The sequence below is a fragment of the Sceloporus occidentalis genome, unplaced genomic scaffold (genome assembly GCF_023333645.1).
Source record: "Sceloporus occidentalis isolate IW3139 unplaced genomic scaffold, rSceOcc1.0.p SCAF_20, whole genome shotgun sequence".
In the NCBI taxonomy this organism is placed as follows: Eukaryota; Metazoa; Chordata; class Lepidosauria; order Squamata; family Phrynosomatidae; genus Sceloporus; species Sceloporus occidentalis.
This window is the reverse complement of record NW_028317000.1, coordinates 10,782,933-10,801,153: the sequence shown is the minus strand read 5'-3', so window position 1 is coordinate 10,801,153 and position 18,221 is coordinate 10,782,933. Positions and strand designations below refer to the sequence as shown.

At 43.8% G+C, this 18,221-nt stretch overlaps 1 protein-coding gene across 1 annotated transcript in view; it reads left to right on the top strand.

Annotated features, from left to right (window-relative positions):
• Positions 1-5,614: 5,614 nt before the first annotated feature.
• Positions 5,615-18,221, top strand: part of NR1I3 (nuclear receptor subfamily 1 group I member 3) — a 20,713-nt gene continuing 8,106 nt past the window's right edge. Inside the window, exons 1-4 of the mRNA XM_089482751.1 lie at positions 5,615-5,814; positions 7,698-7,828; positions 16,069-16,262; positions 16,878-17,092. Of these exons, the coding sequence (XP_089338877.1) occupies positions 5,615-5,814; positions 7,698-7,828; positions 16,069-16,262; positions 16,878-17,092 (740 nt within the window). The remainder of the gene's footprint in view (positions 5,815-7,697; positions 7,829-16,068; positions 16,263-16,877; positions 17,093-18,221) is intronic.

The following is an 18,221-nucleotide window of genomic DNA, read 5'->3' as shown; positions in this document are numbered from 1 at the left end:
TTGCAAAGCTGGGAAGCTCCCCAAAGTGAAAAGCAGCCGATTGAGAGCGGATTTTAGCCACATTTTTGCCTGGATACAATCAGGAGGTGGCAAAGGTGGCAAAATCCATGTGATAATACTCGGCTGCATTCTGAATTTGAATGTAACTCAGAAGAGATAAATCGGGTTTATTAGTAATGCAATAAGCTCCTAACTGAAAGAAAGAAGTTGGCAGCATGAGCTTTCCTAAATGCATCTCCAGTGCAACTCTATGGTCAACTTCAAAAGTTGCACTGGAGATTCCTAGAGAGGACACTCTACTAGGCCTTTGTAGCTCCTCCAATGCAATTCTACGGTCAATGTCTGTTGGAGGACCTAGAGATTCCTAGAGAGGTGTCCTCTCAGGTAAAAACATGGTGTTTTTGTTATTTGCGGTTTTTCCACGGGGGTCTTATGCCCCTAACTCTAGCGAATATGGAGAGACAAGTGTATCACACAGCTTGCTAAAGGAGAGCAGAGTCAGAAGGTAACTGGGAGAAGTGGGATAGGGATTGCTGGAAAGGCAGCTAGGGTTGCATCCACACTTCAGAAATAATCCGGCTTGACACCACTTTAACTGCCAAGGCTCAAGGGTATGGAATTCTGGGAAGTGTAGTTTGTTGTGGCACCAGAGCAGAAGAATCAGATGAACATACTACAGGACCAAGAAGATATAAAAAGATGGTGGAAGCAATAAACAGAAGAGCTATATAAAAGAGGTGATAAAATGAATGACACGTGATGGAATGAAAAACCATATAAAGAAGGAGCCCAAATTATAGAAAGCGATGTAGAAAGTTCACTTGGAGAAATTGGGAAGAATAAATCACTAGGAACAGATGATAGTCCATTTGAACCGCTACAATCTGCACAGACAGCATCAACTCAAGCGTTATCTAAAATATGCCAACAAATATGAAAATCAATGGCCAGTAGACTGGAAACAATTAATATATATTCCCAAAAGGAGACACAAAAGGCTGCAGTAACTGTAGGATCATAGCAATAATTTCCCATGCAAGCAAAATTGTGGTCAGAATACTACAACACAGACTCCAGTCATATATGGAAAGAAATCCCAGAGATGCAAGCCAGGTTCAGGAAAGAAAGAGGCACTAGGGACTACATTGCAAACATATGCATTAATTTCCCCTGCAAACAAAATTATATTCAAAATTCTGTAGTAGAGAGTCTAATCATATATGGACAGAGAAATCCCAGAGGTGCAAGCAAGGTTCAGGAAAGAAAGTGGCACTAAGGACTACATTGCAAACATATGCATTAATTTCCCCTGCAAACAAAATTATGCTCAAAAATTCTGTAGTATAGACTCCAGTTGTATATGGAGAGAGAAATCCCAAAGGGTTCAGGAAAGGAAGAGGCACTAGGGACGACATTGCAATCATATGATGGTTAATAAAAAGAACCCCCAAAGAATTCCAGAAGAAAATGAACATGTGCTTTATAGACTATGACAAAGCCTTTGACTGCATAGACCGTGAAAAGTTATGTAATGATTTTAAACACTGCTGATAGTCCTGATGAGAAATCTGTACTTTGCTCTGGTGCCACAACAAACTGCCATGGCAGTTGAAGTGGTCTCAAACCGGATTATTTCTGCAGTGTGTGGATGCAGCCAATGGGAGAAAACCAAGTCCTCCTTTCTTTATTGCACCTGCCCTTAACTCCCTTGCTCTTCTCCTTCTCACTACACACCTCCACTTGTACTTTTCCCTTCGTTTGCTTCTGCCCTGGGCTGCCAAGCACCCGAGGCAGGCTGCGTCTTTCCACGCCTTTTTTATTCTTAAGGCCAAAGTACAGATTTCACCACACTTATCAAATGAAATCAAGCTGGATTATTTCCGTTCTTTTCCCTGGCGCTGCATGCACAGCTGGGGAGGAAAACAAGACGCCTGAGGCCTTGCGGAGATCTTGCCCCCCCCCCGCTTGCGGCTGCTCTGGTCTGTACATTTTGGCCCATTCTCACTGCAGACACACAAGACTGGTAAGCAAGCCTAGTGGTGACACCACTGGCGGATGGGATCGGGGAAGGAAAAGAGGTGGCATAGGAGTGAATTGTGTATTCGACAGAGAACGGAAAGATCAAAGATCAGAAGTCAACCTTCCTCCCATGCTCCTTTTTCATTTCTCTATGTCTGCTCTTATTAAATTCCAGCAGAAATATCAAAGACAAAGAAGGAATGAGAGGCAGCTGATTTGAAACACTGAGTGGGCTATGAAGCTGGCCCTTGAGGTTCCTTCCAACTCTACAAATAAAGGACTATGCCCAGTTTGCTCTCCCCTTCCCTTCCCTCTTGCTTATTTTTCTATTTCATTGATCAACTCACCCTTTCCAACAAGCCAAGCATTTCCCCCTCGCTTGCTGTTGCATAACGCTGCCCTTTTCCAACATTCGCAGGCACAGTGCCAGGAAAGGGTTGGCAAACACAACATTTGCACAGGTGTGTTTTAAAAATGCAAGATCCCTAAACACAAGTTACATAGACAGTGCTGAGTCTTGGTCTTACAGGAAAAGGGATCCCAACTCAACATTAGGAAGAGCTTCCTGACAGTGAGAGCTTTTTGACAGAGGAACGCACTCCCTTGGCATCTCCTTTGGAGGTTTTTAAACAGAGGCCAGATGGCCATCTGTCAGGGGTGCTTGGATTCTGTGTTCTTGCATGGCAGGGGTTAGACTGAATGGCCCTTGGAGATCTCTTCCAATTCTATGATTCTATGTTGTGGGTGCTACGATTGTGAGTTCCTGCATGGCAGAGGGTTTGGACTAGATGACCCTTGTGGTTTCTTCCAGCTGTATGATCTCTATGGGGCAGCACAAGCCAAGTAACCTGCAGTGAAGGATCTCTGCATGTATGTGTAGTATACACAATTGTTTTGTGTAATAAACACAATTTGGGGGCCTCTTGAACTTACCATAGCTTAAGATCTCAGCGGGTGGTGATATGACAGCCCTGTTTATATATTTGAAAGGATGTCATATTGAGGGTGGAGCAAGTTTGTTTTCTGCTGCTCCAGAGAATGGGACACAGAACAACAGGTGTAAGTGCATGAAAAGAGATTCCACTTAAACATTAGGATGAACGGCTGGCAGTAAGAACAGTTCAACATTGGAACATGCTCCCTTGAAGGGTAATGGAGTCTCTTTCTTTGGAGGTTTTTAAACAGAGGCTGGATGGGCATCCATCAGGGATGCTTTAATGGTGAGTTCCTGTATGGAAATGGGTTGTACTGAATGGCCCTTGGGGTCCATGGTATCAAAATATAACAACAACAACAACAACAACAACAACAACAACAAGATATAAATTTCAAAAAGCAAACTTTGATTTTGCTCTTTTGTATAAGGGACACTATTTTACTCTGCCATTGTATTTAATCGGACTTGAGCATCAACGGATTTTGGATGGGACTCATAGGAGGGTGAGGCCTAGAACCCAGCTCCAGCAGATATTAAGGGCCCACTGCACACCAGCTCTGTGATGCTTTCCTCTGACCATCATCAAAAATAAATTGGACAACAAATGCATTCTGACAGTACATTTCCCTGTTTAAATATTTAAAGAGGTGTCATATTGAAGATGGAGCAAGCTTTTTTTCTGCTGTTCTAGAGAACAGGACACAGAGCAATGGATGCAAGCTACAGGAAAAGAGATTCCACCTCAACATTAGGAGGAACTTCCTGACAGTAAGGGCCACTCGACAGTGAAACACACAGTCCCTCGGAGACAGTGGTGGAGTCTCCTTCCTTAGAGGTCTTTAAACAGAGGCTGGATGCTTTGACTGAGAGTTCCTGCATGGCAGAAGGGGGTTGGACTGGATGGCCCTTGTGTCTCTTCCAACTCTATGGTTCATGTCTCTCAGTTTCTGACTAGAGAACCCACTGTCCCCTGTAGACCAGTTCAGATCCCTTTCCCGAAATTCTTGTACCCTGCAACTGTCGTGATTCAACAAACCTACCCTGATTAATCCACTGTGTTCTACCTTTACCGCCAGGGGTATTATTAGGGAGGTGCAGAGGGTGTGGAGTGCACGAAGTGACATCCTAAGAGGCGGTGACACTGCTTCCCAAACATCTGCCTTTGGGCAGAAATGGGCTCTGGCGTTCACCTGCATCCCTTGAAAACACTGAAGGAATGGTGTGAGTGGGGCAGGGTTTAGCGGGAAGAGAATCGAACCCTGGTCTCCAGAGTCGTAGTCCAACACTCAAACCACTACACTATGTTGGCTATCACAGTTCTGTAACTTATTGCTAGTTAAACTGGGGTAACTACTCTGGGTGCATGTGGCAACACCAGGGTTCAATTCCCAGCCTGGCCATCAAACCCACTTGGGCAAGTCACACGCTCTCAGCCTCAGAGGATGGCAAAGGCAAACCCACTCTGAGAAGACCTGCCAAGAAAACCCCATGATAGGTTTCACCTTAGGGTCACCTTAAGTCAGAAACTACTAGAAGGTCCAGAGCAACAACACCAACAACAAAATGGAAAGCTTTCTAGGTGACATTGGAAAGCTTTCTAGGTAAACTGTCATGCTCGCTGGGCATGTCACATGCTCTCAGCCTCAGAGGAAGGCAATGGCAAACTTCCTCTGAACAAATCTTGCCAAGATAACCCCATGATAAGTTTGCCTTAGGGTCATCATAGCTGGAAATGATGAGAAGGCACACAACACACACACACTAGCCAGGACTAACAACAGAATTCATCATGTTGGAGTTTTCTATTGGATCTGTTGATCATAATAGATGATGATGATGATGATGATGATGACGACGACGACGACTAACAACAGAATTTAGACCTGTATGTGCTGCCTCTCTGTAGCTAGAAGTGGGAGTTGACCCGAGAGGATATAAAGTTTAAGTGTAGCAATATACACACATATGAAGTTTATCATAGTGGGGCTAATTTCGGCATTAGAGATTAACGTGTATTTAAAGCATCGCACAAGTAAAGCAAAAATGGCGAGTAATTGCACGAATGATTATCACACACAATTGCTCACATAAAGTGATATCGGAAATGCATTGTCGCTGAAATCCCGAAAATAAAAAGATGCATGTTAATGCTTCTTTGTGGCCACTTGAATGGCGGGTTTTGTGCAACGTGTGAAATCGTTTCGCAGAAGTACGCGTTTTTTTCAGGATATTCACGGGATAAAAACTCCCGATCCCCTTCATGTGAAAAACTCCTAGAAGAGATGGGGAGGACATCTCTCTGCCAGTTGATCCATCCTTTCACAAATTCAGGTTACTGCCCTAGCATTGGTGCTTTAATTTCCAAAACATGGAGCATGAGAGAGGATGCATATCAGATTTCCCCCTATAACTGACATGTCATCGGCTGCATGTGCACTGCAGAAATAATCCAGTTTGACACCACTTTAACTGCCAAGGCTCCATGCTATGGAATTCCGGGCCCCGCTCTGATGCCACAACAAACTACAATGCCCAGCATAGAGCCATGGCAGTTAAAGTGATGTCAAACTGGATTATTTCTGCAATGCAGATGCAATGTCAGGCTTCCAGAACTGTCACCCACTAATTTTCATTTCCATTGCACCAGGGAGGTTTATGATGGCTGGGTCCACCATGCAGTACCCTTCCGACAGTGAGAGCCGAAGCAGCAGCAACAGCAGCAGCCCAAGCATTGCAGCTTTGTCGCGTAGTGACACAAGTCTGGAAGACGAGGAGAAAATCTGTGCCGTATGTGGGGATCGGGCCACTGGCTACCACTTCCACGTCATGACTTGCGAAGGCTGCAAGGGATTTTTCCGGTAAACTTGCTTTGATGCCACAACAATCTACAGTTCCCCAAATCCCATAGCATTGAGTTATGGCAGTTAAAGTGGTGTCAAACCGGATTATTTCAGCAGTGCAGATGCAGCCTTAGTTGCCCATCAGACCTGACATTCCTTAGCTGGGTAAAAGTTTACAGTGGGAAGTTGGGAAAGGCTGCAAATTTCTGGTATGATTCTTTTATTTTGTGGAGAGTGTCTTTAATTTCAAGGAGTATATATATATGGGGGGAGTATTAAGCAAATTAAATCTGCTTTCTTCAGTCTGAAATGACATGGTCTAACATTGCCAGCTCAGGATTATGCCATTTTAGGATACTGCTCCAGATCTCAGCCATCTGTATTCCTAATGCACCTCTGTGGTCGAGGCCTGCAAAGTTTATATCCACCCTGTAAGAAGGTAGAGGGAGCTTTTCTCAAAGATAAGAATCAAAAGATGGATTTTCTTATGTTTGGTTGCCTGACCTGTTTAGTCAGCCGTGCTTCTTGGCGCATTTAAGTTCCATATGTCAGCAATGCCTTGCCTCAGTGAGGCAGTCTCTGGGGTTATTCGCACATTTTGTTTTGCGACTACGTGAATAATCTAACGCATGCACTCCAGATTTGTTGTTCACATTATTTTGTCGGAACCGCATCTGTGAGTTCTGTTGTTCACACGTCTCAGCCCTGCGAAAAAAGGTGGAATCAATGATGCACATGTATTCCAAACACATCCAAGGCATGCAGAGTTTTACTGCATTTTATCCTGGGTCTATCCACATTGGTTATTCACACAGCCAACAATGCAAATCTTTCAGGAAAGCTCTAAAAAAGTCCCACCTGAGATTGACTTGGATGAAAGAATACAGGGCATGCTTGTCAAATATGCAGACGACACCAAATTAGGAGTCGCTAATACCCCAGAGGGAATGCTTCAGAATTCACAATGACCTTAATAGATTAGAAAGCTGGGCCAAAACTAACAAAATGAATTTCAACACTGAGAAATGTAAGGTACAACACTTAGACAGAAAAGGTGAAATGCATAGATATAGGATGGGGGATGCCTGACTTAACAAAACTGCATGTGAAAGGGAGCTACTAGACCACACTTTGAACATGAGTCAGCAGTGTGATGTGGCAGCTAACAAGGCCAATGCGATTGTAGGCTACATCAATAGAAGCATAGTGTCTAGATGGAGGGAAGTAATAGTGCCACTATTCTGCTTTAGTCGGGAATATTGTGTCCAGTTCTGTGCACCACAATTCAAAAAGGATGTTGAGAAACTGGAACGTGTCCAAAGGAGGGCGACTAAAATGATGAAAGGTCTGGAAACCATGTCTTATGAGGAAAGACTCAGGGAGCTGGGGCTGTTTAGTCTGGAGAAGAGAAGGTTAAGATGATAGCCCTGTTTAAGTATTTGAAAGCATGTCATATTGAGGAAGGAGCAAACTTGTTTTCTGCTGCTCTAGAGAACAGGACCCAAAGCAATGGATGGAAGCTGCGGGAAAAGAGATTCCACCTCAACATTAGGAGGAACTTCTTACAGTAAAGGCTGTTCGACAATGGAACACACTCTCTTGGAATGTGTTGAAGTCTCCTTCTTTGGAGGTCTTTAACAGAGGCTGGATGGCTGTCTGCCTGGGATAATTTGATTGAGAGTTCCTGCATGGCAGGGACTTGGACTGGATGGCCCTTCTGGTCTTTTCCAACTCGAAGATTCTATGATTATCCCGGGTTTTGTGGTATTTTTGGCAGCCCCCCAAAAGACTTAATCAGATGCATTCAAAATGCATGTGAACAATGCAGATTCAACCCACGTTCAACCGGGATTATTTACACCGTCTGAATAACACTTCTGTTTCTTCCCATTGTCTCTCAGGCGGACCGTCATCAAGGGTGTTGAGTTTACGTGCCCCTTCACCAACAGTTGTGCCATCACCAAAGCCAAGAGACGGCAATGCCAAGCCTGCCGCTACCAGAAATGCTTGGCCGTGGGGATGAGAAAGGACAGTAAGTGAACACTTTTTCTTCGCTTGACTGTAGGGAGGCAGTCTAGCCAGGGATGGTCAGAGAGCACAAGGTACACCTTCATTGTGGAAGCTAAGTACAATTGTCCCCCCGTATCAACAGATTCTTCACCCTCGGATTCAACCATCCAAGGCTTAAAAAATATTAATATATTCATACTGTGGACCCTTGTTATCTGCTGAGCTTTGGTTTCAGGGCCCCTCATGGAAACCAAAATCCATGGATGCTCAAGTCCCATTAAATACATTGGCATAGTAAAATGGTGCCCCTTACATAAAATGGAAATTTGGAATTTATACTTTTTTGGAATATTTTCAATCTGTTGATACTTATATCCACGAGTAAAAAATCCAGGGATAAAGGGCCAACTGTATGTATAAAAATTCCAAAAAGGAAAGCTTGATTTTGCCATTTTATATAAGGAACGCCATTTTACTATGCCATTGTATTTAATGGGACTTGAGCATCCAAGGATTTTGCTATCCGCTGGGGGGTCCTGGAACCAAACCTCCGGCTCCGAATTGCACTTTGCCACCCTTGTCTAAAACTTGAAGATAATTTTATTCCCCATATACTTTTCATCATTTCAAAGATGAAAACATGTGGGGCAAAGTCATATCACACTGTGATCAAAAGGGTGTGCCAGGCAGCAAGAGAGCAAACTATTAATGCAGAAAACACACAATGCTATTTGAAGCAGAGCAACAGTGGCATTTATATGAGATTAATAAGGGTAACATTTCTCCCTTCCTGCTGCATTAACTGAATGTAAACTGCTTTTGAAACTTGGAACTCATTTTCTAACAACTGGACAAAGGGGAGAACAAAAGCAAGGTGACCAGATGTCATAACCACATTTTAAAAGAAGCTGAGAAAGTGTGACAGGATTAAACAGTGTTGCCCCTCTGAAACCTGGACAGTTGGAGGTATGGCACCCCTTTCTGCCAAGGAGCCTAGGATGGTATGCAAAATCCTACTTCCTTTCCTGACAGTGTTTAGACTAGGACTGCATCCGCACTGTAGAAATAACCCAGTTTAACACCACTCGAACTGCCATGGTTCAATGCTATGGGATTCTGGGAGTGGTAGTTTGCTGTGGCACCCATAGCACTGAGCCATGGCAGTTAAAGTGGTGTCAAACTGGATTATTTCTACAGTGCAGATGCAGCCCTGGAAAGCAGATGGAGCAGGTATGTCATAATCTTAGCCATAATCTTCCCCGCTCAAGAAAGACATGCCCTCTTCTATTAAAGCTATACTAATTATTTCCAATTTTTATCTCCCTCTTTTCTTCTTTTTTTTAACCTCTCCAGTTCCATCCATGCAAATCTGTGTCCCCTTCCTCTTCTCTTTCTTTAGTTTCCCCTTTTCCAATTTTTAGGAACTCTGTAAGTGGTTGTCCAAAGACCAACTGCTGGTTCATAACCTGGTCCCTAGCAAATTATGATTTATAAAGTCAATTATTAGTGAAAACCAGAAAAGAGAGATTTATGAGAGTCATTAATGCTTATACCTGGACAAGATCTTCCTAGTCCAGAGGCAGTATTCTGGGAATGAAAAAGGGAATTTGTGCATAAACCTCTGGCTGTCTATTGTTGGAAACCAATCCTGGGCTTGATAGCAGTTTGTATGTTCCCTGGGAGGTCAGATCTATTAGCAGCAAGTGGATCCGACAGGGAAATGGAGTCTCCACGTTCAGTGACAGTCTATCTACAAATCAGATGAAGAATGGTTAAAAGAGCAGGATACGTTTGGCCTGGAGACAAGGAGATCGAGGGGAGACAGACATACTAAGAGTGAATATATACACAGAGCGAATTATAACAGTCCCATAACACCTGAAAGGCAGCCACACAGAAAATTATGAACTTGGAAATGTTTCTTGTTTGGCCTGAATCTCTCAGCAAACATCGCCACTGTTTATGTTATCTGTGGGGTTTGAGGAGCTGTGATTCAAGATAAGAGAGCCAGCGTGGCATAGTAGTTAGATTGGGCTAGGGTTCGAATCCCTGCTTGGCCATGATCTTAGTGATCTTGGGCAAGTCACACTCTCTCAGCCTCAGAGGATGGCAATGGCAACCCGCCTCTGAAAAGCCCATTATAGGGTTGTCTTAGGGTCCCTGTAAGGAAATGATTTGAAGACACACAACAACAACAACAACAGCAATCCAAGCTAAGCAGGGTCAGCCCTGGTTAGTACTTGAATGTGAGACTGCCAACAAATATCGGTGCTGTAGTCTATATGTCAGATGAAGGAACTGGCCAAATCACCTCTGCGTATTCGTTGCCTGAGAAAAGCCTATGAAATTGATGGGATCACTGTAAGTCGATAGGTGGCTTGAAAGCACATACACACAATCCGCTTGAAGGTACATGCGCACAATCCAAACAGTGGCCTAAATACCTTAAAGGCACCAGATCCCATCTGATCCTGAAGGCTAAGGAGGGTCAGCTCTGGTTAATACTTGGATGGGAGGTCATCAATGCATACTGTCCGCTACATTTCAGAGGAAGGATCTGGTAAAACCACCTCTGGTTTCTGCCCAAGAAACCCCTAAATGAAATCTTGGGGTCCCTTTAAGTTGACAGAGAACCCGAAGGTGCATACACACACAATTTACAAAGGTAACTTCCCAAAGTATGCATTTCCAGAGTACAGCAACAGAAGTGATGGGTGGAATTTGCAAGGAAAGGTGTTTTTGCTTAAAAGTTAGGGCAAGCTGTCTAAAGGCAGGAGCCATTTGATAGTGAGATTGATTCACATACTCTCCCTTGCGGCAGTCAGGAGGTCCATCTTTTCAAATGGTTTTATCACACGGGAAGCAAGCGCCCGCATCCCATGAATAAATGGCCATTAAATCTGTGAATATCCCACAAGAGCGGGATTGTTTTCACACGACGTCGCCATTATCCTGTGAATAAAGTGGCAAAATCACGCCGCTTTTCATTCATGGGATTTTCTCATGAATGAAAAGCGTTGCGATTTTGCTGCTTTATTCACAGGATAATGCCGGGATAATGGCAACATTGCGCGACGTCATTTGAAAACAATGCCACTCCTGTGGGATATTCCATTTATTTATGGGATGCAGGTGCTTGCCTCCCGTGTGATGAAGTCCAAGGATGTTGTAACAGTACCTTTCCACTGTACAGCCCACATGGAGTTAACAACTGGATCAGACTACTTCTAATAGTACCTTGTATACTAGGTGCTGGGGGACAACTGCAAAGAAATAGGCTGGTGAATAGGCTTTGCTATGACCCAAGCAGGCTTTTCTTCTCTCCTTGTGGTCTTTTAGGGCTTATTCGGATGTTGTTTCTGTTAGTGCGCCTATGCGAATAATCTCATTCCAGTTTTGCTGTACACACTATGTTTTTTATTGGAACCGCATCTCTCCTACGTCTGTTACTCACACGTGTCGGCGGTGAGAATAAAGATGGAATCCATGGTGCGGATGTAACATGAGTGATTTGTTGCTGTTTATTGCTGGTTTATTCCCTGGATAATGGCACTTTCATCGCAATGTCGTGTGACAATGTTAATCGAGATCGCGCGATTTTCACACGATAACCACTGTTTAAACACCCTGATTTTCCCTGTGTGATAAAATCCACCGTCTGAATAAGCTCTTATTTTGTGCAGCGCATATAAAAGTACACCCAGCTGGGTAAAACATTGCATGACCCAAAGGGACTTTTCAGTGTTACATAAGCTGAATCCATCTCTCGGCTTCTTTGGCTTCCTTGCAAAGGTAGAGAGGCAGAAGCAGCTGCAGAATTGAGTGATACAGAGAGAGAAAGAGGAGGAGAAGACTATCAGAGAAGCTGCATCAACTCCTCAGAGATGCCCACTTGGCACTGGAGAGAAAGCAGGATGGATGAGAAAATGCCCAGCCAGCCAACTTTGCACTGCACAAACTGACCAAGAGAGGATCAGATTTCATCAAAAGTAAAGAGCAAGGAAGTCAAAGTGAAAAGGGAGTAAGAGGAATAGATTCTTCTCCTCCATTCCCCTTCTTCCCTTCCAACAACACAGCTAGCTCGCCTCCAACTCAAAAGAGGCCTCTCTGCCCACAGAATAATCCGATGGAGGTGAAATGGGGGACACTAGATCTCCCTAGAGCTTTATTGTTTACACCAAGGCAGTGGGGAGGGAGAGAGAGAGAGAGATGTAGGAGGGAGAAGCCGTGAGGCAGAGTGATGAAAGATGATGCATTGCAGTCTTCTTATACAGGTGGCAGTTCTATGCTGCAGTCAGTCTGTGATTTTGCCATGAGCGAGAGAAGGAAAAAAAGGAGAAGGAAGGAAGGAAGGAAGGAAGGAAGGAAGGAAGGAAGGAAGGAAACAGATGGTTCACATGTGTGCCACAGATAAACAGGAGTTGCACCTGATCCTCTGTATTCAGTTGCACCTGATCCTGTATAGAAGTCCCTAAAGGAGCTAGTTTCTACCAGCCGGGTCTATAAACCAGAAGGCAAGGGAAGGAATAGTCTTACAAATCGATGAGAGAGGCTCCCTCTGCAGTATTAAAAGCAAGTTCAGCTGGGCAGAGTTAAGAGACAAAATCCATAATAATAATTTAAAAAGTCCAAAATGTGTGTGTTGGAATAAAGAGGAAGCTTGTTGTTGCAAAAAGACCAAAGCTGTGTCGGCACACTCCTACCAGCGTTGTTTGTTCACTGCCGCAGAAAGCCAAACACAAATGCAAAGATTAGAACAAGAGTGCAAGGTGAGCCATAACCTTTTTCCAAGTCTAGTGGAAAAACTGCTTTATCCACACCAAGTAAGAGCTACATAGCTGTACAAGCTAGAAGAAACAAAAGCCCGTAAATCAAACTGGGTCCCTTTTGTGTTGTTTTTTACCCTAGTGTGGCTACAGAGGGTCCAGGAGATTGAGAAATAGCTCCCGGACCTTGCAATTGCCTTCGCAAGGTCTTTAAAGTTGCGTCCAGACTGCAGAAATAATCCTGTTTGACACCACTTTGGTGCCACAACAAATAACCTTGAGCCAAGACAGTTAAAGTGGGGTCAAACCGGATTATTTCTGCAGTGTGGATCCAGCCTAAGTTAGGGTAATACTCAGATGTCACCATCCAAAACAATGCTTTAAAAAAAAAAAGAACACCCAAAAAGGAAAATAAAAAAGCTTTGCATTAATGGGCACATGTATGGGATGTACATGTAAAATTAATTCATAGAATCATAGAATCGTAGAGTTGGAAGAGACCCCATCTGTTCAAGGTGCTTTGATTGTGATTTCCTGCATGCCAGGAGGTTGGCCTGGATGGCCCTTGCAGTCTCTTCCAAGTCTAGGATTCTATGATTCTAAGTGATACTTATTTATCTACTTGCACTTTTGCGTGCTTTTGAACTGCTAGGTTGGCAGAAGCTAGTGAAGAGAGCTCAGTCTGTCTTCCAGTGCTTGGGTTTTGAACTGCAATAAACTGACCTTGTGGGAGCCAGTTTCTTAACCGCTAAGCCACCATGTCCTTCTTCTACTATCATGAATCCGGCCTTTAATTGGCAAAGGCAGGCTTAATGCTGAACATAAAGAAAAGAAAAATAATGACCACAGAAGAACCACAGTAATTAAATACAATCTGGACAATGAGGCAATTGAAATAAAGAATCTCCGTACCTTGGATCAAACATTGACCAGAATGAAGAGTGCACACAAGAATTCAGAAGAGTACTAGGAACCGGAGGATCACTATAAGAGAACCAGAAAAGATCCTAAAGTGCAAAGATATCCAACTGAATACTGAAGTTAGAGTCATCCCATCCCTGCGTTCCCCATCACTATGAGTGGATGTGAGAGCTGGACAGTGAAGAAAGCAGATAGAGAGAAAATCAACTCATCTGAGATATGATGCTGGAGAAGAGTGCTGAGGATACGGTGGGAAGCCAAAAAGACAGACAAATGGGCCCTAGAAGAGATCAAGCCTGAACTATCCCTGGAAGCCAAAATGGCTAAATTGAGGTTGTTGTACTTTGGCCACATCATGAGAAGGCAAGACTCCTTGGAAAAGACAATAATGCTAGCAAAGTAGAAAGAGAGGGAGGCCACATGCCGGATGGATGGACTCTGTTAAGGAGACATGATTCTACAAGGCTTAAGCAGAGCAGTGGAGGACAGGGAGTCTTGTGGGTCATTCCTACTACGATAAGCTCTGATTCCTGATCCGGGGTATATGCCCCTAGTTCCCACTAGAAATCGATTCTGATCCTCAATGGATCAATTCCAGAGGAAATAAAGCGGAGCAAAAGCAAAATGCCTAGGGTTTTTAGGGAGCAGTTATTTTGAGGTTCTTTTGAGAAGAATCAGTTCTGATGCAATTCCTAACAGTGGGAATGCCAGATCAGAATTGATTCTTTCTGAGGGGAGGAACAAATTGATGGAATATGCGATTGATAGAATATGTAATTGGTAGAATATGTGAAAGATAGAATATGCAATCGTTTGATTTTGTAACTACTTGCAAGGCAAGGAGGGGCAAATGGCAGAGGGGTGATGTTTTGATAGATCCACCCCCCCCCCTTGCAATTGATAGAATATATGATTTATAGAATGTGATTGCTAGAATATGCGATTGTGATTGATAGTCTATCAATCATATATTCTGATTGATAGACTATGTGATTGATAGACTATGCAGTTGATAGACTATGTGAATGATAGAATATGCAATTGATAGAATATGTGATTGTTTGATTTTGTAACTACACCAATTCAAGTGGCATAAAAAAGCTCCCCTTTTATAGTGAGAACGATGGATCTTTTAAAATCGGTTACAGACACGGAGCGGATCCGAATCACAACCCGTTGTATTCTGCCAGTGGGAATGAGCCCTTGGAGATGTCTCATCCACATGGGTCAGCTAACAACAAACAAAAAATAGGCTAATAATTTCCGCCAAATGCAGTTTCTGGAGTTAAATTCTTGAGAGTCCAACTTTTTGTTGTGCATCTGTTGCATGTGAGCCCTGGTTTTATTCCGCCTGGAATAAAACTGGAATGACGGTCAAATGAGGACATGGTGAGTCACGGGAAAAATGAAAGCAGCCCAGGGCACTTACCTTGTCCAGGTCTCTAGCAGACTGCCACGAATCTATGTTTGGCTCACTCTTCTCCCACGAAGCAAAGGGAGATGGTTAACTCAGGCAGAAGATGACCAAGGAGACGGCACTGAGTTGGAGGAAAGAATAGCATTTGTTGTGTGGCTTGCCCTGAATCACTAAAGTAGTCTGATCTTTACAGAGCTGGGGAGATCCGTTCCATTTCCAACACTGAGGCTCTCCAGTTTGCCTTCTGTAAATGGGATGGGGCACCATTTTGTTCTTTGTTAAAAGTAGAAAAATGTCTCAGCCATACAATCCCAATTTCCCTCCCATTCACCCCATCTTCCCATTCTTACATTTTATTGTAAGATAAATACAACAATCCCAATTTCCCTCCCATTCACCCCATCTTCCCATTCTTACATTTTATTGTAAGATAAATACAATAATACGGAGATGCTTTGAATGAGAGTTCCTGCATGGCAGAATGGGATTGGACTGGATGGCCCTTGGGGTCTCTTCCAACTCTGCAATTCTATGATTCTATTATACACAACTAAACATCCCATTAACTACCTAATTCTATCATTTTTCTCTTATCCTGTTTTTAATCTTTCATTCCCTTTCCATTCACTTTCCCTATAGTCTTAATCAAAACATAGTATCTTTCAACCAAAGAGATCTATTACCGATGATTGATTTCCCTGTAAGTGAATGGGAGGGCAATTGGGAATGAAAGGCTGAGATATTGGTCATTTTATGTCAGAAAAAAAAACGAATAAAAAATATGGGGGAAGTAGGAAAATGTCTTAGATGGATAGATTGTTTAACTCTTTTTAAATTTTTATATTTATACATTTTAATGCACCTGTATTGTGTTTAAATTGTATTGTTTTAAATTTGCTGTTCGCTGCCTTGAGTCCCTGTAGCGGAAGAAAGGAGGGATATAAGTGCAAATAATAATAATAATAATAATAATAATAATAATAATAATAATAGCTGATTAAGTGGAGCTCAAGTCATGCAGGGCTCTCCTGCCACAGCTGGGGGAAAGTTACTTCTTTTGCAATCCCCCTTATTCAAAAGCCAAAAGCAGTCAAAAAAGTGACCTTCCACAATTTCTGTTTCTCTCTCTCACCATTTTGTTTCTTCTTTCTGCCATAGTGATCATGTCCAATGAACGTTTGCAGCTGCGCCGGGCGCTGCGGCATCAAAAACAGCAGCAAGAGCAGAGTCCCAAAGTGGAATCGGCCAAGTCTTTGAGCCTCACGGCTGAACAGGAAAAGTTGATTGAGATCCTCACCGAAGCGCACCATAAAAACTTTGATTCCAGCTTCTCCCAATTCATCCACTACCAAGTGAGCCGCTGTTTCATTCTCTTTCTATCCCATCTGCCTGTCTGTACTGTAACACAAGGTGTGCAGAGATAAGAGTTCCCAGGTGGCATTCAGAGGCTACCTAGGGCCCTGCTTAACTTCAGCAAAAGGGGCCTGAACAGACAGGCCAAAATAAAGCTGCTTCGGGTCAATTTGGAGATATGTTGTTTAAAGGATGCTTGCGTCCTAAGAGGACGGAAACCACGCCAGCTTCTGGCCTCCTAGGACGCGCGTGTCATTTAAACAGAATACCTCCAAAGTGACCCAAAGCAGCTTTATTTTGGCCTGCCTGTTCGGGTCCAAAGTCCTTGGAGGTCTTTTTGTTTTGCTTTTGCCTGCACCATGCACAGTGCAGCCCCAGCAGAACCTGTGATAGGTTTGCCTTAGTGTCGCCATAAGTCGGAAACAACTTGGAGACACCCTACAATAATCCTGGCAGCTGTCCAAAGATACTTTTCTGAGCTGTGTCCACTCAGGAGAACTAGGGGAAGGAAGGAAGGAAGGAAGGAAGGAAGGAAGGAAGGAAGGAAGGGAGATTATGCTACTTTTGGCCAAAAGTAGTACGGACTTGGGTTCATTGCAAGCCTCTCTTATCAGCCTCCAGTGCGCCTGTATATCCATAGTGTGAGACCTTGGAGCACCCAGGATGGTTCCTGTCCTCCTCTGTGCCCTCTCAACCATGAAGACTACCTGGAAAGCTACTCCGAGGAGGTCCTGCCTGATGTTTTCTCTATGCTGCCCATCTTTGCTGACATCAGCACTTTCATGATCCAGCAAGTGATCCAGTTTGCCAAGGCAATCCCAGCTTTTAGGTAGGTTGGGTAGGCACCATCTTATTCTTGGTTGCATGTGATAATCTGAATATGCTGAGAAACCATTAACCAAGCTGGCTGGAGTATTCAAGTCTCAAGCTCTTCCTCTACCTAACCCCTAATAATAATACTGGGTATTATTATATACATTATTATTATTATTATTATTATTATTATTATTATTATTTAATTCCACTTATGTGTGTGTGTGTTTCTTTCTGTGTATTTCTGTGTGTATATATGTATGTAAAGGTATATAACAAATACAATAAATCTCCCAAATAATCAGTTATTCAAATTAAAACCACACAGTCCAAACTATACACAGCAATAGGCTGCAGCTGCATCTGCACTGCAGAAATAATCCTGTATGACACCACTTTAACTGCCATGGCTGAATGGTATGAAATTCTGGGAACTGTAGCTTGTTGTGGCAGCAGAGTGGAGCACCAGATTTCCATAGCATTGAGCCACGGCAGTTAAAGTGGTGTCACACCAGATTATTTCTGCAGGTTTGACCCCAGAATAATCCAGATTACTTCTGCAGTACGGATGCAGCCTCAGAGATGATGTCATGGAAATTGGAGGAATTTTCATGGCCAGTCAGGCTGCTACCTCGCGTCTCTGGTGAGTGGGAGCCATTGGTGGAGGGAGGAATCTGGTCTTGGTTGCCACCCTCCACTCATGGAACAAACATGGGGTGGGAGTGGGCCCAGATCAGGGCCACACGGACCCCTCTGGCATGGCAGAATGGGGGAGGAGGGTCACAGAAGACGTGGTGCCCCGAAATCCACCCACTCCTCCATGCAGGCCATGCCAGGTGGGGAGAGATCACGGAGCATGAGAAGGAGAAGCACCAGCAAGTAGGGAAGGTTGCTCACCATCCAACCTTCCCCTCCTGGCCACCTCACTGCCCAACCTATCCCAGCCAAGCTGACTGGCACACATCCCAACCACCCCCTCCACCATTTGCTGCCACGAAAGAAAGGGATGGCAGTGTTAGCAGCAGTGGCAACCACAAACTCCTCCTCTTCCCTAGGAGAAAAGTAGTATGTGGCCACCCCTGCCACCATCACCTCCCTTTCCTGCTGGACCTGGAAGGGACTGCTGAATGGTACCAGTATCACAT